Here is a 22545-nt window from a genome sequence, read left to right on the forward strand (position 1 = left end):
CTCTATACATAGGTCAACTTGTTTGTTATTCCTGATGGCATGAGTGATAGTGTGTAACTCTATGACTCGTGACCTTTAAGGCTACATTGATAATATTCTACTAATTCCTTCTGGTAAGATCAAGATTACACCAGAATGAAAACTTGTGAAATAGATAACAGAAGCTTATACAAAGCCTCAAAGAAGACAGTCTTTTAGGTATTCAGGAGTCAACATAATAAGCCTAAGTTTATGCTATTTTTGAAAAGGCCTAGTGCCTTGAGTGGCCTCGGAGAACTTAGATTTGGGGAAGGTTCGTACCATTAACTAGTAAAAATGAGTCACTGAGTCAACTATTTAAAAACAAACTGGTTTTTGCTAAATATCTACTTTCCTTCTAGGAGTATGAAATTTGGGTGTATACTAAGCAGGGAATACCTTTATAACTGACTCCCAGTAAAAATTCGGTGGACATAGTTATGCAGTCATAAGTCAAGGTAAAGCTACCAGAAACCAGGGTAGAAACTTTCACAAAGACTGTAACAACTTGTTCCTGGGGGAATTCATTGCATCCTGTGTAACTCTGGGAGAAGACTCTGGAAATTTGTGCCTGGTTTTCCCCTTGACTACCTTATGACTCTTTGCTGATAGTGCCTGTATCCTTTTGCTGTAATAAATCACAGCAATGAGTATTATGATATGCTGAGTCCCAAAGAATTACTGAATCTGAGGATTTTTGAGACCTTTCAACCTGACTTTTAAGAAAGAGAGCATTCAAAGAGCTCTTTCTTTATAGCACTGAGGAAAAGTATAACACACACAGGCAAAAAGCAATACAAAAAAAATTAAATGTGAAAAACTAGGAAAACCTTAAACCTTTTCCACTTGTATTTTCCTTTTCGTATATGTATGTAAGTTATGATGATTTTTCAAAACTATGCCTATGGATAAAATATTGAAAAAATAAAAGTCTACTATGACAAAATAATCAAATGTATGTAAAATCAAGTGTAAGTGATAAACTTTTTTCCTTATATAGCATATAAAATCATCTAATTTTAATCAATCACAGCTTATATTTGATGAAATACAGTAATTGTCACCATTTGATATTCTAAAGAAATAAATCAAAAATAAGAAGGTAATATAAGTTATTACTCAAAATACTGAGTAACAATAGAAAAAACTGTTTATATTTTCACTATACTCTATGCACTAAATATTTAACACATTTTCCATTTCATCTGATTTAAGAGACCCATGGAACACATAATACTTAAATTCTAATCTTGTGCAGGAATATCTTTGAAATTCCTTTACACTATGAAGATGTTTGCATTATTGCTTCTGAGCTCCAAATATGCCCTTCTGCATATGCTCTGCAATAAATTAAATTTCTTTAAGTATCTCTCCTTTAATGTGGATCAGTATTAGGCCTTCTCAGGAGATGGTGCAAAAGGGACAACAAAGGAAGAAAAGGCTATTAGAATTAAGAGTTCAACAGGGTTACAGGAAACAAAATGAATGCACAAAATTGAGTTGCATTTCTATAAACCAGCAATGAACAATCTGAAAAATAAAATTAAGAAGATAATTCCACTGATAACACCAACAAAGTAAAGCTTGTACCAAAATTACAAAATAGTGTTAAAGAAAACCCAAATAAATGAAGATATCCCAGATATCCCATGTTCAGAAATGAGACAACAGGGGCTGGGGATGTGGCTCAAGCGGTAGCGCGCTCGCCTGGCATGCGTGCAGCTCGGGTTCGATCCTCAGCACCACGTACAAACAAAGATGTTGTGTCCGCCAATAATTAAAAAATAAATATTAAAAAAAAATTTATTTTAAAAAAAAAAAAAGAAATGAGACAACATACCACTATTAAAATGTCAATAATCTACAAATTGATCTATAGATTCAAAACAATCTCTATAAAATTCAACCTCAAATATTTATGAAAAGTAAAGGGACTAAACTAGCAAAACACAATTAAAAAAAATAACAAAGTTAGAAGACTAACACTTGCCAAATTCAAAACTCTGCAAAACCATAGTAATAAAACTACCATGCAGCAAAACTACAGTAATATAATAAGAAGGAAGATATGAATCAATAGAATAGTAAGAGTCAAGAAATAAAGCATTGTGTTTAAGATCAATTGATTTTCAACAATATCAAGTCAATTCAATAGAGAATCAATAATCATTTCAACAAACAAATTTAGCAAAGACTAGATATTCACATTAAAAAAATGAAGATGGACCCCCCCTTCCTCATTCTATAAAAAAAAAATCAAAATAAATCACAAACATAACAATATGAGCTAAAACTAAAGCTCCTAGAAAAAATATAGTACGAAATCTTTATGAACTTCGTTAGGCAAAGCCTTCTTACTATGACACAAGAAGCATAAAAAAACTAATAATTTAAAAAGAGATAAGGTGGACATAGTGAAAATTAAAATCTTTTGTGCTACACTGGACATCATAAAGTGAATACAACCTACAGAATGAAATAAAATATTTGCAGATAACATATCTAAGGTACTTTTATATAGAATATTTTTGTTTTTAAAAAAACTCTTACAATTCAATTATAAAAATTAACAAACCCCAACTGAAACATCAGCAGAGAATGTGAACAAATATGTTTTCAAAGAAACTATTATATGTAGTGCTAAGAGCCAAGTATATGATGCATGGCATTTTTGGTCGAAAGGTGACGCCAGCTAGCCATTGAGATGATATGATTATGTTAAGATTTGCATTCATATGGATATTGGACTCCTGCTGTTCGGGACTCCTGGAGAGTTCCCATTGGTTGGGGAAGTACAGTAGGAGGGAGTTCCGGAGGAGGAGCTCTCTCTGCGGGTGCGGGAGGAGGCAGCGTGGGTGGATCGAAAATCTTCCCGGGCGCATACAGGACATTGGCGGCAGTTTCAAAAAATAATAAAGTTTGTTCCTGCTTGAGTGACTCGTGATTTTGTGCCCAGCCAGACTGCGGCAATGTAGCCAATAATAAAAATTATCAGGGAAAGGCAAATCACTTTATACCAACTGTGATGACTATAAAAAGACAGACTAATAATTAAGTTTTGAAGAATGTAGAGAATCCAATACAACGCTGGTGGGAATATAAAACTATAAGCCTTTGGAAAATAGTCCAGCGGTTCCTCAAAAGTTTAATACAGTTAGAAAAGAACTAAGCTAATTTGAACCCAGGGTAAATTCCAAAGTGAAATAAAAATATAAGGCCACATAAAAAATTTGTACATGCATGTTTACAGCATGTAGTATGAAATCTTTATGAACTTCGTTTATTTATAATAATCAAAAGCAGAAATAACCAAATGTCTATTCATAATATTCAGATATTATGACCTAGGTAAATGTGATTCAGCCACACAACAGAATATTATTAAAATTTTTAAAAATGAAGTACTGATATATGTCACAACATGGATGAACCTTGAAAACACTAAACTGTGTGAAGTAAAACCAGATACAAAAGACTATATTTTATGAGAGCATTTACATGAAACATTAGAATAGGTAAATCTGGGGTTGTGGCTTAGTGGTAAAGTGCTCGCCTAGCACATGCAAGGCCCTGGGTTTGATCCTCAGCACCACATAAAAATAAATAAATAAAATAAAGGTATTGTGTCCAACTACAACTAAAAAAATAAACATTTAAAACAAAAAAAAAGAATAGGTAAATCTATAAAGACATACTAAATCAGTAGCAGCCTAGGGTTAAGACTCAAGGTAAAAGGTAAATGACTGCATTTTTTAAAGGATTTATAAAATTGATTATAGTGACAGCCGCACAACTGTGAATATTTAAAAACCACTAAATCATACACTTTATCAATGAATTGTACAGTATGTGAATTATATATATTATATATATTGGGGGGGGGGGCAAGCAGGTAGCAAGCGCTCTACCACTAAGCATAACCCCAGCCCTATTATTTTAAAAGAAAGAAAAAGAGAGAAATTTCCAACAAGAATCAGATTTATACTAAAGAAAATATAAAGAATGCTCTTCAGGAAGAAGAAAATGAATTCCATATGGAAACTTTAATTTATCATGAAGAAGGAAGAACCAATGAAATGACGATGATGCAGAAAAGGGAAATACATAAAGGAAATAAACATCTATTATATAAAAGAATAAAAATGCCTTACTGTATACACATACACAATAGTACTAAGGATGGAACAGGGATAAAGTGTTTTATAGTGCCTATATTCTTTGAGAAATAACATATATGTACAGTCAGCCTTCCAGATCCAAGGATTCTACATCTGTAGATTCAACCAAATGCAATGAAATTTGAAAATATTTGGAAACAAAATTGTACTAAAAATGTACACATTTCTTTCTGCCTTTATTCCCTAAACAAAACAGTATAAGTACTATTCACAAAGCATTTACATTATATAAGGAATTATAAAAGTATCTAGAGATGATTTAAAAGTAGTCAGGCACAGTGGCACACACCTGAAATCCCAGCAACTCAGGAATCTGAGGCAGGAGGATCCCAAGTTCAAAGCCAGGCTCAGCAACTTAACAAAACCCTAAGCAACTCAGTGTGATCCATTTTAAAATATAAATATATAAATAAATAAATAAATAAATAAATAAGGGCTGGGGATGTGACTCAGTGGTTAAGCATCCCAGGTTCAAAAAAAAAAAAAATTAAATCAAAGTGCATGTGAGTACACGTAGGCCAACACTATGCCTTTTTATAAAAAGAACATGAGAATTTGCACATATTAGTTTCTGAAGGGTGGGACAGAGTACTGGTACCCTTTCTTCCATTTCAAAGACACTCTGTCTAGAATTATTATATCTTATACTCTCTAGAGTAGCCACAAAGTGAACAGAATAAGAATATAACACCTACAATTTTAAAAGAGGGAATGAGAATTAAAATAATACAAAGGAAAACAATGAATGAATGAATGAATAGCAAAAAGAAAGACAAATGGAAAACAAAACGTCCGATGGTACAGTTAAACTCATATACTTATATATAATTATATAATTATATACCAAATACAAGACAAAGCCTACAAGATGGAATTTCTAAAACTACATTCTGCTAATGCAAATTAAAAATATACTGAGATTGCTTTTCACTCCAGTCAGAATAGCAATTATCAATAAAATAAGTAACAATAAATGTTGGAGAGGATGTGGGGAAAAAGGTTCACTCATACATTGCTGTTAGGACTGCAAACTGGTGCAACTACTATGGAAAGCAGTATGGAGAGTCCTCAGAAAACCCAGACTGGAACCACCATTTGACTCAAGTTATCCCACTCCTTAGTATATACACAACGGTCTTAAAATAAGCATACTACAGTGACATAACTACAACAATGTTTATAGCAGCTCAATGCACAATACCTAAGCTATGGAATCAACCTAGTTGCCTTTCAATCGATGAACAGACAAAGAAAATGAGGTATATATACACAATGGAACATTATTCAGCCATAAAGATTACAATGAAATTATGGCACTTGCCAATAAATAGATGGAACTGGAGATTATCATGCTGGGTGAAATAAGCCAATCTCAAAAAACCCAAGGCCAAATATTCTCTCTGATATATGGATGCTAAACCACAATAAGGGTGGGCAGAGAATAGAAGTACTTTATAATAGACAAAGGGGAATGTAGGGAAGGTAAGGTGGGTGCCACTGTGCCTGCCACTTTGAGACTTTTATGAATAGTACTGCTGTGAACTTCATTGTACCAGTCTTGGTGATGGAATTGTTCATATTTTGTATGTTTTGCTTTTGAAGGTGTTTATAACAATTTATACTTCCACCAATAGGGTATTAAGAATTTCATTTGCTCTATATTCTCACTAGTCCTTTGTAATACCAGTATATTTCTTTTAACCATTCTGGTCAGTTTGTAATGGTGTATCATTGTGGTGTTAATTTGCATTTTCTTAATAATTGAGGCCTGAGATTTATTTGAATATTTTCATTTCTGTAGTGTCTGTTCCTTCTCTTGTCCATTTTATTCAGTTGAGTTGTCTTTTGGATTTGTAGAAATTGTTTATGTGTGCCTAGGTATGAATCCTTTGTTATATGTATTGCAAATATCTTCCATGTTGGACTTTTCACTCTATTAATTGTGTCCTGATGCACAGAAGTTCCTTAATATGTTACTCAGTTACTCAAAACCCATGTTTTTCTTTGCAATTGTTTCTTTGTTTCTTGTCCACAAAATTTATATTTAACACACTATCTTGAAACTTTTCTCTTAGAAAGTTTCCTACTTTGCCTGTAGGGTAGGATACTACATTAGAATTAATTATTGTAATTATATGTGGTGGGCTCCAAATTGTTTTATTTACCATCCAGCCAACTATTTCTATTTATGGGGGAAAAAAAAAAAAAACCTCTGCTGTGCAATGCTGCCTTTAATAAATCAAGTAGTCTTTCTTATTCCCCTCCCTCTTACCTTCATCATTTGATGGATATATTCTCTTTGTTCATCCAACTGCACAAATATGTATATGTCAATAAAGAAGTTTTAATATTTCATGAATGTGTCTCAAATCTTATTCAAACCAGCTTATATCTCATCATTTTTTTTTTGAAATGTTGTATTTATCTGGTACTCTGACTTAAATTAAGCCCCAAATCTCAGATTACAGTGAGAAAATAAAGTCATCACCCTTTTGTTATGAAATGAACTCTGTCCACCCAAAAACATGTTAAAGCCCTGACTCCTACTACCAATGAATATGACCTTATTGGGATAAGAATTTCTGCAGATGTAACTAAGATGATGGAACTGTAGGGTGAATGAACCCTAATCCAATATGGCTGTTTTGCTAATAAGAGGATAATGCCATGATAAACATAAAGGGAATGTCATGTGACAACAGAGGCAGATACTATAGTAAGGCAAATGCAAGCAAAAAACATCAAACATTGACAGTAGCCACCAGGATCTATGAAGAGGCAAGTACTGACAACTTGGTTTCTGACTTCTAGACTCCAGAACTATAAGACAATACATTTCTGTTATTTTAAGCCACTTTATTTGTGGTACTTTGTTCTGGCATCCTGAGAAAACTAATACAACCTTCCACAATACCTAATTCTTTCTTCAACCTCTATCAAAAGGCACTCGGTAGTGACTCTATATTGTACTTCCTTTAATATGTAAGTACAATTAATTTGCAGGAACATGTTATTTTTTATCAGCTAATTAATGAATATTTTATCCTTTCACAAATACCAAGAATAATGTCCCACACACTCAGTGCTTGATTAAATATTAACAGCTACCAGCACAAACTTATTGTTATGAGTTGAACTTTTACTGACTACTAAACTTATTTATCAAGTTTCTTGGATGATTTCTCTCCTCTCTGCCTCTCTGTGATAATTTCTCCAATCAAAATACAGGTCTCAACCCCCACCCCCCAATACCCATACCCTTCCCAGGTTTCATTATCCTTTCCTTCTCTTCCTCTTCTTCTTTCTCTCTCTACTGTGTCCTCTCCTAATACCTCATCCAATACAAATACCTCAATCCTGATAATTCCCAATTTCACTTCCTAACTCCTACTCTGGCTTCCAACTATAGCTCCAAAACAAGTCACAAAAGCACAATTTAAAAGCCTCCAAAAGTTTGTGTGGCACGGTGCCACATGCCTATAATCCCAGCATCTTGGGGGGCTAAAGCAGAGGATTAGAGAGTTCAAAGCCAGCCTCAGTGACTTAGCAAGGTGCTAAGCAAACCAGTGAGACCCTGTGTCTAAATTAAAAAATGCAAAACAAAAGGTGGGGGAGGCTGGTAACGTGACTGTGCCCTTAGTTAAGTACCCCTAAATTCAATCCTGGGTACAAAAAAAAAAAAAAAGCCTCCAAAATTTCACTAGATTAATTAGTCAATTTATTCACCATCCTTTCCTAATCATTTCAGAGAGAAACCCAAATTAATTCTTATTTAACTCCTTCTCACTCGCAACAATATCCAAATGCCATGTAATCAACCTCTGATATCCATTCTTACCTTCAAATCCCTCTCTACTATATTGCCACTTATTTGTGTAATCCTCTATTCCCATGGTCCATTGCAATGGTTTTCCTTTTTTGCCTGTTGACCAACTAACATTGCTGCCAGAGCTACACAATATTCTCAAATCACCATTTCCTCAATAGTTACTTGTCTTCAAAAGCTTCTCATTGCTCACTGCCTCCAGAGTAAACACCTCAGCCAAAAAAAAAAAAAAAGGCAAGCCATGACTTTCCTCCATGAAGCTCACACTTAAAAACCATGGAACACTAAATTTCTTGGAGTCCTCATCCCAGTGGACTTTTCAATTTGTAATGCGTTCCTTGCTTTTCACTGAACTTACCTCAAAAATATAAATCTAAACTCTTCCTTCAAGTTTCAGTCACAAGATTAGCTGCTCTTTAAATTTTCTCCCATCCTCAGTTAAATTGTTCCTTATTCCTTATTCTATAATCCCCCAACACTTATATTTTTAAAATAAATGAGATCATTTTCCCTTACATTTCTGTTAGTTGTATTTGTAAGAGTCCTTTACTGCATTTTCATAGCAATTCTATGACAGAAGTATAACTTAGCTAATTTTATAGGGGATGAAACAGGCAGAGAAGTAACTGGATTTAAATTCATATCCCCCACCCCTGAGAATTTTACATTTCTTATGGGCAAATACTTCAAGGGACCTAACAGAGTCCTCCTGTGTAAAAGATGCTTTGTGTTTTAAATATTACCTCTTTACTTTTGGAAATGGCCCTGTTTTGCCTTTTTGAATTCTATATACTCTTGAAAACAGTTCCAAAGTTTTCTCTCTTCTAATTGGCTTTCCTTTGTTCTGGAAAACCTTACTGTCTTTTAAAAAGCTGTGAAATACCACTTGTATGCTGTTACAAATACACACACACACACACACACACACTTAATATATACATATATGCACACACATTTTTTTCTAACACACCATTAGCTTCACCATTTTTTTCTAACACGCCATTAGCTTTACCAATAAAGCTTTTTTATCAGCTTCAGAGCAGTTACTATACCTTCTTCTACCATGGTATCCTTTATACTGCCTGGCAACATGGTTCACGCTCTGTCACCTGTTTCTTGACTAATGATCAGTAGAATTCAATCTATACCCAGCACTATTTTCTATGTCCTTTATTTTTTGGATAATAGATCAACTGTTGTGACTGACTAAACCTCACCATATTTTTACAGTAAACAATACTCAACTCATTCCTGAAATTTAAAGCTTGGAGGTCAATGACAGAACTCTAATCATCTCATGGGAGACAAATCTACAGAACTACTATTTTATATGACTGTAGAGGGCAGCAAAGCAACAGCAGTATTCTCAGAGAAAAACATTTCTTTTTCTTAGGGAACTTTAGATTTGTATTTATATTTTAACATATGTTGTCAAGATTAAAGCTTTATGAGGACAAAAGATTTTGCTGTACACAAATTTCACCAGCTACTTATATATTTAAACATTTTCATTGTCAACTATTACATACAATGAAAATTCATCAATGTCCAGATACATATAGAAAATTAGTTTGACAAACAATGTATGGCTTTAAAATACCCACCATAATTGATGACTCCTTTAAAAATTTAAAATTTGAAAATACTTTCTAATTGAAAAATATAAAATTAATCTATTTCCTAATTTTATCTTCTCAAATACAGAAAATAATGTCAATAGTCTAACTAGACAGTGTTATTTAATCATAAGAACAGATGTCCTGGGCTGGGGTTGTGGCTCATTGGTAGAGTGGTTGCCTAGCACACGTGAGGCCCTGGGTTCGATCCTCAGCACCACATAAAAATGAAGTAAAGATATTGTGTTCACCTACAACTAAAATATATAATATATATTTTTTAAAAGATGTCTTCATTAACATTGCTAATTCCAACCTTGATATACCTTGTTTTAGTTATTCAAAAATTAGTCAACTGTAGGATCTATACCAGCTTTAAAAGAAAAAAAATATGAATCCTTTACCGTTATACTAATATACAACAAAATAGAAGGCAACAACTTGAAAAAAACATAGATCCCTACTGTTCTCTGTGTGTGTATGTTACTAGGGACTGAAGAGTAGTAAGGAGACTCAGCACTTTACATCTCAGACTTTTAAAAATTTTTTATTGATACGGGATCTCACTAAGTTGCCAAGGCTGGCCTAGAACTTACAATCCTCCTGCCTCAGAGTCCCTAGTGCTGTGATTATAGGCATGTGCCACTATGTCAGGCTCCTTACTATTATTTCAATACTGAAGTTCAATCTGTTTGTAAACTAGACAAATTGCATCATTAGATGATCAAAGATTCACAATTTCAACACTGTTTATAAGAATGGGAAGCTATCATAAATGTTGATACTGAATACAACTACATCATTTGCATGTTTCTTAGGTTTGTGTCAGTAGTTTTTCATCTCCTTTATCAAGCAGAACTGCAGAGATTCAGCATGGCTGCTATAGCCTTTAACATAAACAGACTCATGAATTGGTAAAAAATGCTGCTCTGACACTGTAGCCCTACACACTTAACAAGGATAGAACTATTAACTAACTATATACCTTCTCCCACTTGAATCTCGTCAGGAAAAAAAAAATGGTTAACAAGAATTTTTTCTAATTTTGTATTTGAAATAAAAGAGCTAGCACAATTCTAAGCATGTTTAAAAACTAGCCAATTTACTGTCACAGTCAGTATCAAGTTGAACTTATAGCCAATTTAAATCAAATTAGTAGACATTTGTGAAATCCTAATCTGGCTCACAGTGCTATGATTTAATTATAAATGTTATTAATAAACTTCAAATACAACCATCTAAAATGTTTTAATGACAATCCTGTCTGTCATGGATAACTCACAGAAATAGTTACTATATGAAAGTAATCTTGCCATAATTTATGAATACCAACATTTCATAATATTTTTGTTTTCCCTCTTAACTGAAGTAATTTAGAAGAGTCAAGCACACTCATAATTATAATGTTCTCAAACACTGAGTTGGAGCCATAGCTCTGTGCACCTATTTTTGTATTTGCCCAGTGGTGTTTTCAAGTCTTTCCTAATAGCAGCACTGATATATCTCAATAAAAGATCGCTAGTTATCTTAAATGTATCCACTTTATTCCTAAAACTAAAATCTAGAATGAAATTTGCCATACATAAATAAAATACTTCTCACAGAAGTTGTGTGAACTATATATATACTTGGTTAAATAATGCAAAACTGATTTTACAACATTAAAGAAACTTGTATTCTTCCTAAATGGTCAATACTGCAGACACTTCAGATTCAAAATGGGTAAGATGATAACAAAAAAGAAGAAATTAAAGAGGGCAGATAGATTTTTTTTTTTAAGGAAAAACCAGTATAGTGCTGTTTCAAGTAATATATTGAAGCCTATCAGTTCATACCTAAAATTTAAAATACGCATGCTTCCAAGACAGGAATAATATCAAGATTGCCTACCTAGCTGGGTGCAGTGGTAGCAGCTCAGGAGGCTGAGGCAGGAGGACGGCGAGTTAAAAGCCAACCTTAGCAAAATCAAGTCGCTAAGCAACTCAATGAGATCCTGTCTCTAAATAAAATACAAAATAGTGCTGGGGATGTAGAGCTCAGTGGTTGAGTGTCCCTAAGTTCAACCCCTGGTAACAAAAAAGAAAAAAGACAAAAAAAAAAAAGACATACCTAAGAATGTTTCCCATAGTGTTCTACATAGTACAGTTTCTGCAACATGTCAGTAGGTATTACACACACAAACACACACACACACACACACACACACGATTTTCAATTAAAGTAAAATAGCATATTTTACTTAATTTCATGTACCATTAATAAATTAATGTATATTATGACTTTCTAAGGGGTGTATGATCAGTTTTTCCCATTTTTCCCATTCCCAAATATATGCAATTATGGTACCATATTTCACCACATAATTGTTCCAGATTTTATGCCAATTTTTTATGAAAAAGTGGTTACTATTATGTGAGGCTCTTTAAAAACTGTGCCAGTGTTACTTAAAATACATTTATTACTAAACTGGTGCAAGGGCAGGATACTTGGAACACTCAGGAATATACATTAATGTGGTTGTGACAATTATGTGATGAAATACGGAACTTTCTTCCAAAAACTTATTTCCTAAAACTAGTGTACTGTGGAAGCACTTTGACAAACATTGTCCCATACCTCAAAGAGTAAAAAAAATGAAGAGAATATGCATGCTCACTGTGTGCAAGATGTGCTGAGGGAAATCAATCTTACACCATGCGCTTCAGAATTTGACTAGCTAGGAAGGAAGAGCAATGCCATTCCAGGCCTTATGAATAGGACTGGAAAAGAGCATAATCAAAACTTCAAAGACAATGAATACTTGATACCTAACACTGACCAAAGTGGTATTCAACATTCACAATACACTTGACTACTGGGTATACTATATGGCTAGTCCAAATTGAAATGATCTGTAAAGTGTAAAATATCCACAGGATTGCAAAACCTTAATATGAAAGAAAACATAAGATATCTAAATTTTTAATGTCAATTAAATGCTGAAATTATATTTTGGTTATCATATTAAGCATACTAGGATTAATTTCATTTGATTCTTTTTTTTTACATTTTTAATGTGGCATTAGGAAAACAAAATTATGTAGCCCCCACTGTATTTCTATTGTACAATGCTAGTATAAACTAAACTTGATTTTGCTACTAAACTCACAAAATAAAGAAATTTGAGTATCAACTACACGGCAAACACATGCAGATACAAAATTGTGAATAAAATGGTGGAGTGTAGTTCTTTTACAAGTATGATCACATCTAGTGAAATATTAAATAAAAATGCTGTCAAAATAGAACAGTTTGGGGGAAAGAATCATCTGAAAATGTATCTCAAAATACATCTCCACTCCTCAACAGTCTTGCAAAAACTACTGATCCAATAAAACCATAGTGAAGCCTGGCACTGCTATTTTAAGGAAGATTCCCTAATATCTATGATTTAAATCTATCCGTACACCCTATTTTTTTTTTTTTGCTAACCTTGGTAATCTAAAAATAATGATTATAGAGCTCCACACCTCCCCACTTTTGTTGCTATTTTATTTCTTCTGAAGAAGCCTAGGCTGTGAACTTAAAGAGCTTCTACTAGGAGCAACAGTCAACCCATTTAAAATAAAAACATTTTTTTAAACCATGAATTTAAAGGAAGCCAAATAAAGCTTAAAAACATGCAAAGCTATCATAATTTTATCTACAGAATAACATATACAAAATACTTAAACCCACAAACAAAAGTGTTGAAAACATACTGCCATTTTTCAGCTATTTAATCCAATTATGAGCTGGTATGTTTATATCTACTCACAATTTAACAGCTCTTCCCTTCTTAATTAGCAGAATGAATAGTAGGCAATCAACAGGCTTGCCAAAAAAAAAACCCAAAAACCTTCAGTATGATGCATTAAAAAGACCAGATAAAATTAACTATTATAAATTAACATTTTCTAAGAAAACTATAGTAACTACAATATGTAGACATCTAGACTCATTGGACAAACTTTCTCTAAAATTCTAATGATGACCTACTACATTATAAGTGAACCATTTGGGGGGGGGGGGAACCCTAAAGTCAACTCCTGAAAAAGGCTAGCAACAAACATTACTTAAAAATGATTAAATTAGTACAAAAATAAAAAGTTCACTGAAATTCAGGAAAGGAATGTGTCCAAGAATTTAAAGGAATTTCTAAATATATAAGGTAATCAAAAGCATGACGAGTTGGACGTGGTGGCACACACCTGTAATCCTAGCAGCTCAGAAGGCTGAAGCAGGAGGATCGAAAGTTCAAAGTTGGATTCAGCTAAAAGTGAGGTGCAAAGCAACTCAGTAAGACCCTGTCTCTAAATAAAATACGAAACAGGGCTGGTGATGTGGCTCAGCAGTCTAGTACCCCTGAGTTCAATCCCCAGTACCAAAAAAAAAGCATGACAGATCAAAAGTATGAAAGATTAATGGTACCCAGATTTATAGATGAGTGTGTGCCACATGAGTGTGTGCTACATAAAATCATCTTTAACATTTCATTACAGATATAAGGGTTACTTGATTTTATCCCACCATTTAAATATTAATAATATTAATTGTCACATTTTTTGCAAAATCATCAAGTGTTTATTGTCAATTTTTATGAAAGCTTTAATAGAACACAGAATATGTAAAGGAATATTGACTATTTTTTAACAGTAAATCATAGAATGTCAAAATACTATTTTTGGTAAGGATATCATAACTAGCTTCTTGTCAATAAATTTCAAATAACTGATGTTTTATTCCTCAACTCTACAGATACAAATGTATCTGAGTTTCTGAGTCATTAAATTATAAATATGTAAATATGTAGGAATGGGTTGAGCATCCCTAATGTAAAAATCTGAAATCTGACTGCTCCAAAAATCAAAAACATCCTGAATACACATGATGCCACAAGTGGAAGATTCCACACTATGAAACTTTGTTTCATACACAAAGTATTTAAAATATTATATAAAATTACTTTCAGGTTATATGTATAAGATATATAAAAAACATAAATGTATTCCATATTTTACCTTGGATTCCCAAAATACTTTATTATGCATATGAAAATATTCTAAACTCTAAAAAACAATCCAAAACACTTCTGGGCCAAAGCATTTGGAATAAGGGGTAAGGGGTATTCAGCCTGCCTAACAAGTATGTGTATATACATAATACACACAAAATGCCCCACACATTTCCAATGCTATAGAAGGGAAGATCAAAGGGGAGGTACAGGGGAACAAAACTGAGCAAAGCATATCGTTATATTATGTTGAGATACATATACCTAATTACAACACCCCCCAAAAAATTTAAAATGAAGTTTTTATTCCTTTTACTTGCTTATAAATTTGATTCACTTTCTAATAATACATGTTTAGGATGTAGAAAGATTCATATAGTTAACAAATGTTGTTGGCCGCAAACTGATGCTACCAGAAAATAGACAAAGTAGAAGTTAAATTATGACTCCCTTTTCAATCCCAATTTTCAATATAATCCTATTATTCTAAATGACTTTACAGAACTGCCAAAATCTTAAAAATGCATTCAACATCATTAAGGGAAGATTCAAATAGTTTCCATATAGATAGACAATAAAATCAATTTGACTACATTCTAATATTTTTAAAATTGGTCATCAGTATACTTATCTGAAGTAAATTTAACAAATATTTAAAAATCACTGATTGGGCTATAAACTCCATACAAAAAGATGTAAAGTGTAAATACAGGTAGTCAATTAATGTGAAAGCTCAATTATTCAGGACAAGAGAGTAGAATTAAGAATCACCAATACCATGTCAGGCGCTCTGGCTCAAGCCTGTCATCCCAGTGGCTCAGGAGGCTGAGGCAGGAGGATTGAGAGTTGAAACCCAGCCTCAGCAAAAACAAGGCGCTAAGCAACTCAGTAAGACACTGTCTCTAAATAAAAATACAAAATAGGACCGGGGATATGGCTCAGTGGTCAAGTGTCCCTGAGTTTAATCCCCAGAACCCAAAAAAAATTTTTTAAAAATCACCAACATCAGACAAGATTGTTTATGATGTGCTATGTATAAATATTAACATTCAGTTTTATTTTATCCTTTCACTTAATTTTTTTTAAATGTTCCCTATTACCTTGGATCTTTCTATCATCTTCTAAGCATCCAACTTAAGACAAAACCTTGCTAAAAATGCAAAGAACCATAGAATCCCAGGGTCAAAGGGACCTTATAAAAGGTCAAGTTGTCTATCTTCTTAGTCATCAATACCATATCCCTGCTAATATTCTCTACCTCTTAAGATAAATGTAGGAAGGAAAATTCAGATAAATCTGATAATCTATGAATTGATTATTTGCTTTTCCTTTGGGTACCAGGGATTGAACTCAGGGGCATTCGACCACTGAGCCACATCCCTAGTCCTATTTCATATTTTATTAAAGACAGGATGTCTCACTGAGTTCTTAGCACAACGCTAAATTGCTGATGATGGCTTTGAACTCATGATCCTCCTGCCTCTGGAGCTACTGGGATTACAGGCATGTGCCACCGTGCCCAGCCTATGAATTGATTATTTTCATCAAAATGAAACAGACTTTTAGAATTAAACAAATGAAGTCTGTCAGTGACATGTTGTTGTAAACCTAGACCACTTGACTTTATACCTAGGACTATCTTAGACTTAAAAAAAATAAAATGAAATGAAATCTGGTAATTTGTCAACCTGTAAATGTCTCATTTTAAAAGTTCAAATCTGCAAATAAGATAATGTATAACACAAAACAAATAGCATATCTGGCATAAATTTTTATATTTTCAGAATATGAGGTTTACCAGTTGGGAGGGACATTTTTCCTAGTCAATTTAACATGATAACATTAACCATAACAAAGGCTATACTAAAAATAAGCAGTGTATCAAAAATAGCATGGAAAAGAAAGATCTAAGTAGGATAAAATAAAGTATTCTGAGTAACAAATCAGTAAACTCTTTAAAGCCTAAAAACCTTAGCAACTCTAAAACTAGTTCTACTCAAACAGAAGTACATGCCGAATCTCCTAAGTAGTACTATACATGTTAGCACTACTAGCATTAGTAGTCAGATCAACAGGTTGTTAGATCAACAAATAGCTTACAAGAATAAAATTCTATTTCCATACTAGTTAAGTATCCCCAGGTCACAACAACTGTGTCCTATTCAAAGACTAAACTCTAAAATAAGAGTTTAATGGAAAAAACTTGTCACAAGGGTTCACAAATTAGGGTGTTATAACACTATAAGCCAAAAAAAGAAGCTCTTTAAATGAGCAGTGCACAGTAACACCAAGCTAGTGTCTATGACTACAACTACAAGCTGAGCTGACTCTTAAAAACTTCAATTTACACTTCCTCTAAATCACAGTCCACAAGTCTAACTTCTGAAGTTTTTAGGCTCTAAAACAAAATATCAAGACCTCTAATAGCATATTATTGAACATATTTTTTAAAAACCAAGGTGCTCCTTCAAAAAATAACCAATTCATTTTTAAAACTGTGAAATTATTATGCAAATTATATCTCCTATATCAGCTGTACATATTACTCATTCTTCCTTAACAAATGTACTTCTGTGGAGGTACATATATTCTTCCCATCATAAATATAAACTGAATAGTCAAGACAGTAAACTGTTAATGTTCTTTTCAACTATCCTGGAACTCAACTGTAAGCTTAGTGGAACATAAAAATATCACACAAATTCAATCAAGAATCTTATATCAATGTAAAGGAGTAATAGCATTAAGATCTGCGTCTTGGAACTAAACATCTGAGGAGTGGCAAGAACACTAGACATTAGATAACATGTCATTTTTCATTACTACATTCTGTAAATCAGAAACTTTCATTACACTACTGATGGTGAATTGGTAATGAAAATTCTCAGCCTATGAGGGGCACTCAAATCTCATAACTTTGTCTACCTCATACCCATCACATAGCCAAAACAGGTTTCTCTTCCTTTCACTTCACACTATCCAAGAAATTCCCACACATCTCTCCCCCTTTTAATAAATGTTGGTAAAGATTCGGCTCGAGATTTCATGATACACTAAAAACCAGTCTTTGGTCAAGTGGGAAGTTCTGCCCATCACCTTACCTTCCTCACCAAGAAAAAGCTCTTGAATGAATAATGCCCTGCAGTATTTTGATATTACCCAAAGGCATTTTGCGCTAATCTCCAAAGACTAGTCGTCTTATTTTCCCAAATCACTGTGGTCCGTTAATTACTATTTAGGATTATTTTTCCTGCATAAAAAGCAATTTTTTATATAATCCTTAAAAAGTAGGCCTCTAGTCTGAGATATTTGGGAACCGAACTTACAAAGAGACTAGACCCAAATGTGCCAGGAAACTGTACTACATCAAGGGAAAGACTAACACTAGGAATAGGTATGGAGTTGTTTTGATTAAAACAGCCCAGCCGGCGATCGATGTAATCAACTATTTAACATGTATGTCTCGGTCCTGGAGACAAATAGAATGTCCTAAAATAAGCAGGGGCAGACACGTCCCAAAACTGGAAGGCAGCGACCGGTCTCAATCCGAGATGATCAGAGGCTGCCAGGGCAGAATAGGGCCCAAGGACCTAAGAAAACTGACTGTAAGGGATGCTGCGGCAGGGTGGGTTAAGATGGTGCCTTCTCCCGGGTGGAAGGCCATAAGAGGAGGACAGAAGGCTTCATTCCGTCGGTCTCGGGTCCTTAGGGTTTCCGGGATCACAGCTCAAGTTTCACCAGGGGGGGGGAAAGGAGGCGGCAAAACGTGCATCCCGGCATCTTAACCCCAGCCCAGAAGTCCGCGCTCTCCGCTGGCTTCCCGAAAGAGCTAGGAAGTAACTGTCCCCACAGCTCCGCGCACCAAGCACCGTCGCCGGCCCCGGCCCCGGCCATCAGCACTGAGACCCGCGCGGCCGCTAAGACGGTCAGCGCTGCAATCGCCCGCCCGGCCCTTTCCGGGCCTCGCCCGGGGCGCGGCGAAAAGTTTCCAGCCAAAGTCCGCGGCACACGCTCGCGCAGCCAACCGCCGAACATAACCGCCTCGCCGCCCCGGAAAGCGGCCCGCGAGGGCCGGGCCGCCGCGCCGGGACCCTCGGTCGCGCCTCCCTCAGCCCGCGCCGACCGCCGCGGTTCACCTACCACAGAGCCGGGAGAAGAGCAGCAGCGGGAAGAGCAGCAGCAGCAGCGGCGGTGGCGTCGGGGGCGGCAGCAGGAGCCCGGCCCCGGGGGGAGAAGCGGAGGAAAGTTGTGCTTTGCCGCCTCCGGGACACAGCGGGGCCGGCCCCGGGGTCCGCGCCATACCCCACCCTCCCCCCGGCCCGCTCTCCCGCCGGCCCCCAGGCTCCCCGGGCCCCGGCGCCTCAGGCTCTGGGTGGCGGCAGCAGCGGCCGCGGCGCAGCGGCGGCGGAAGGTCCGGCGCGCGTGTCCCTAACTCCTAGCTCTTGCGCCGTCGCCGCCGGCTGACTCTCAGCCGAGCGCTCGCGGGTGCCTTGACTCCGCCGTCGCCGACGCCACTGCTGAGGTTGAAGCGGGAGCCGCCCGCCGCCGCCGCCGCCGCCACTCCCCTCCCCCCGGCACCCGCCCGCCTCGAACTCCTGGGAACTCGGAACGCACCACCCCGCCCTCGCGGGAGGGGGAGAGCAAGCCGACCCTCAAAGCCGGCACCCGGACTCGCTTGCCCTCCCCGCAACTCCGGCTCCCGTCTGATCCCGGGGTGCGTGTTGCCTCCTCCCACCCCTCCCTCCTACACACGCTCCTCCCCCTTCAAAAGAAAAAAAAACTCTTCATCCACTTTGATAACGGGGTTTCTCCCAAAACAGAGCTTTAAAAAGGACAAGAAAATCTGGAATAGGTTAGCCGGCCCCGCCCCTCGTTCCCGCCTCGTTTCCCCCCATTCCCAGCCTTTCCAATGGTATCGCCCACTCCGCCCCTCGCGGGTCCACAGCGGCCCCGGCGCAGACGGAGGCGGAGTGCTGCGGGACAATCGCGCTCCCAGCTCGCCTCTCAAGGGCAGCGTTCTCCCTCTGGTGGGGACCTGGGTCATGGAGGGGGTGGCGAGGAGAAAGCAGGATGAGGCTGCCCTTCCGTTGCCCAGGCTAAAGGTTCATGTCTGGGAAGCTGGACTCAGCCTGCTAGACTAGTCGCCTTCCTCCTTGCCGGGGCGCTGGGACTGAAAGAAGAGACTTTCTCCTCCTTCCTGCTCCCCGGGACAGCCGTGCTTTCCGAGTCTCTCCCTTCTCTCTAGCCCCACTCCCCACCTCGCTCTCTTGGTGTGGCATATTTGCACAGGCGTTTTTCTTGCGCCTTTCTTTGGGTGGGTGGCTTGGTGGAAGGGTCGGCGGAGCTGGCGAGAGGAGGGACCCCAGAAGGTTTGCTTTCTCACTCTTGATTCTCTCGTGCTGCCGGCTTGTCCAATTTCGGCGCCGGGCGATTGGCAACAGGAGGCGGTGGATATTCCCCATCGGAGGGGCTTCGAGGGCGATGGTGTTCTTAGGTCATTTGCATGTTCGCACGCGTAATCTTATTTTTGCTTGTTTTTCGTTGAACTAATCGCAGAATAGCGACCTCGGGAAGTATTAAACATTTGCCCGTAAGTGAGCGCCTGTAGGTCCACTAAGACCCTCCCTCAGCCCAGATGGCTCTCCGCCCAGCTCTCCTCATCTACTCGCCACACACTGCCTGGGTGCCATGACCTTGAAACCCCAGACACTCGCCTTTCTGCGGAGGAGGAAAGGATTAAGTTTGGACTGTCCACAGGGGTGGAGTTGGGAGAGGCTAAGGGTACCAGTCCTAGGGCCTTCAACATTCATTTTATGTAGTCTTGTCATCTCAATCAGATAGTCACAAATGTGCTCCAGTCAGATGAACAATAATTAGCCACCCAGAGATGAGCCTATCACAGATAAACTAAAGCTTGCCTGCGGCCAAGACCACGTCACTGGGGTCCCCCCACATTCCACCCACTGGCTTACAGTGTTTTACTCACCTCAGAGGATACACATCATTCTACGCCCTGCCCGCCTCTCATTTTCTTTACTTCTGCCTCCCATCCAGTCTCCCATCGCTTGGTCTTGTACCTCTTTTATCCACCACCCCTTCTTTCTACTCTCTCTCTCCCTTTTTCTGCCAGCCACTGTCATCTCCTGTAAGCCTGTCTCCTGCAGCCAATGCTTTGTATCACCTATCCTCAGGATGCACTTATGAATAAACCTTGTCCTGCATAGCATAGGGAGATCCCCTGATGATGTTCATAATTGACGGAATGTAGCTATTGTGACATTCCTCAGCTCTGTTGACAGTAGTTTCCCTTGAGAAAATGTCTTTTCCTATTATCCCATACCTAAATCTAATTTTACTGTTAAATTTAGAAAGACCCACTGAGCAAGAACTAGCTAGTTATCTGTTTAGATAGCACTGTAATACTACGTTGTTGAGACACAGTTCAATGTTAAACAACCAAAATTTTAATATCGCTAGCCAATTTTATTCCCCCAGCTTTTCCCTGATGGTTCTAGTCTTCAGGAAAACTAATTCAGTCAACATTTTTAAAATGTGCCAAAGGCTTAATATGGGGTCTATCCATGCAATTTGCTACAGAGACCATGAGTTTCTCAAAAAAAAAATGATATGAGCTTTAAAAATAAATTTCCTATATGGGTTTTGAGAAATTAAATAATGGCATGCTATGATGATATTCTCTCACCTACAGTATAAAGAGTATGGAACAAAAGCATTTATAGATGTTATGTAAGTACTAAAATAGCAGCATGCTGTTGTTTTACCTACATGTATTATGTTCTAATAATAATTTGTGTTGATATATCATCTTCAACCAGAGATGGCAAAGCTCATGCTCACTTCCCAGGGAAGGTACCAATTACTATTATCACTACTTGACAGCAGGAATAACCTGGGCACAGAGGTTGAGTACTGTGCAAACATTGCCACCATAAGCAGTGGTTTTTCCAGCCAGAACTGTGTTCTTGCCTTCCAATAGGCACCACTGACCACTTAATATTCTTCTTTAAGTTAAAAACAAATTTACTAAGGCAACTCAAATTTCTACCTCCTAAAAAGTGTCCAGTCTTAAATTATATTTTCATCAGATAAAATAAGCATAGACATACCCACCTCAAGCTTTCCTGTTGGAAATTATGACTGGGCACAAAAAAAAAAAAAAAAAAAAAAAAAGATTTTCATTTCAAAGTAAAACCCATTTTTCCAAGGACAAGAATTACTTTTGTTTTTTTAAAATCTTTTACAGTATTCTTGGATTTTAGACCCATTTTTCACTTTCCAACTTTATAGATAATTCATGTAGCAAACTAATTAAAAGAATAATTATTACTAATTTATTAATATTTCTGACACCAATGAATACTAAATACATATATTTACTTCTCAGAAAAATAATATCTGAACAAAAAGCCAAGTGATCAATGCCAGAAATGATTTCATTGTTTTGGGTTAAAAGTACTAAGGGTGTCCATCCCACTTTCTTTCTCAAAGACTTTAAATTATCAAGGTTCACTTACTCTTTAACTAAAATAAAAAGTTTTTACTTTAAAAAAGAAATAATTACTTAAAGTGCTGAGAATTTTGCATTTCTTAAAATCATCCAAATTAAAACTATCATTAGAAGTCCATAAGGGATTGGATCAAAGTATCTTATTTTTTAGGTAGGACATTACATACTTTAGCCAATTCTCCTTACTGTAAGCAAGTCTTTTATAACCTGCTGTGTGAAGAAGCATAGTGTTTACCTTGATAGAAAAGATGAACAATACTTTGTAGAATGTTTCATCTTGGTAACAGATAATAATCTGATGTTACCTACCTAGATTCTCAGAATTCTAGAAGAGAATAAAGCAAATA

The 22545-nt window shown here is 36.7% G+C and overlaps 1 protein-coding gene across 2 annotated transcripts in view; it reads right to left on the bottom strand.

Moving 5' to 3' along the window:
* The window catches only part of Nectin3 (nectin cell adhesion molecule 3), a 131787-nt gene extending 112575 nt beyond the window's left edge, over nt 1-19212 (bottom strand). For both annotated transcript variants that reach the window (XM_034636174.2, XM_027919981.2), the window contains exon 1: nt 18811-19212. In XM_034636174.2, the coding sequence (XP_034492065.2) occupies nt 18811-18970 (160 nt within the window). In that variant the 5' untranslated portion in view covers nt 18971-19212. The remainder of the gene's footprint in view (nt 1-18810) is intronic.
* Nucleotides 19213-22545: the final 3333 nt, after the last annotated feature.

Source organism: Marmota flaviventris, chromosome 8, assembly GCF_047511675.1.
Source record: "Marmota flaviventris isolate mMarFla1 chromosome 8, mMarFla1.hap1, whole genome shotgun sequence".
Taxonomy (NCBI): domain Eukaryota; kingdom Metazoa; phylum Chordata; class Mammalia; order Rodentia; family Sciuridae; genus Marmota; species Marmota flaviventris.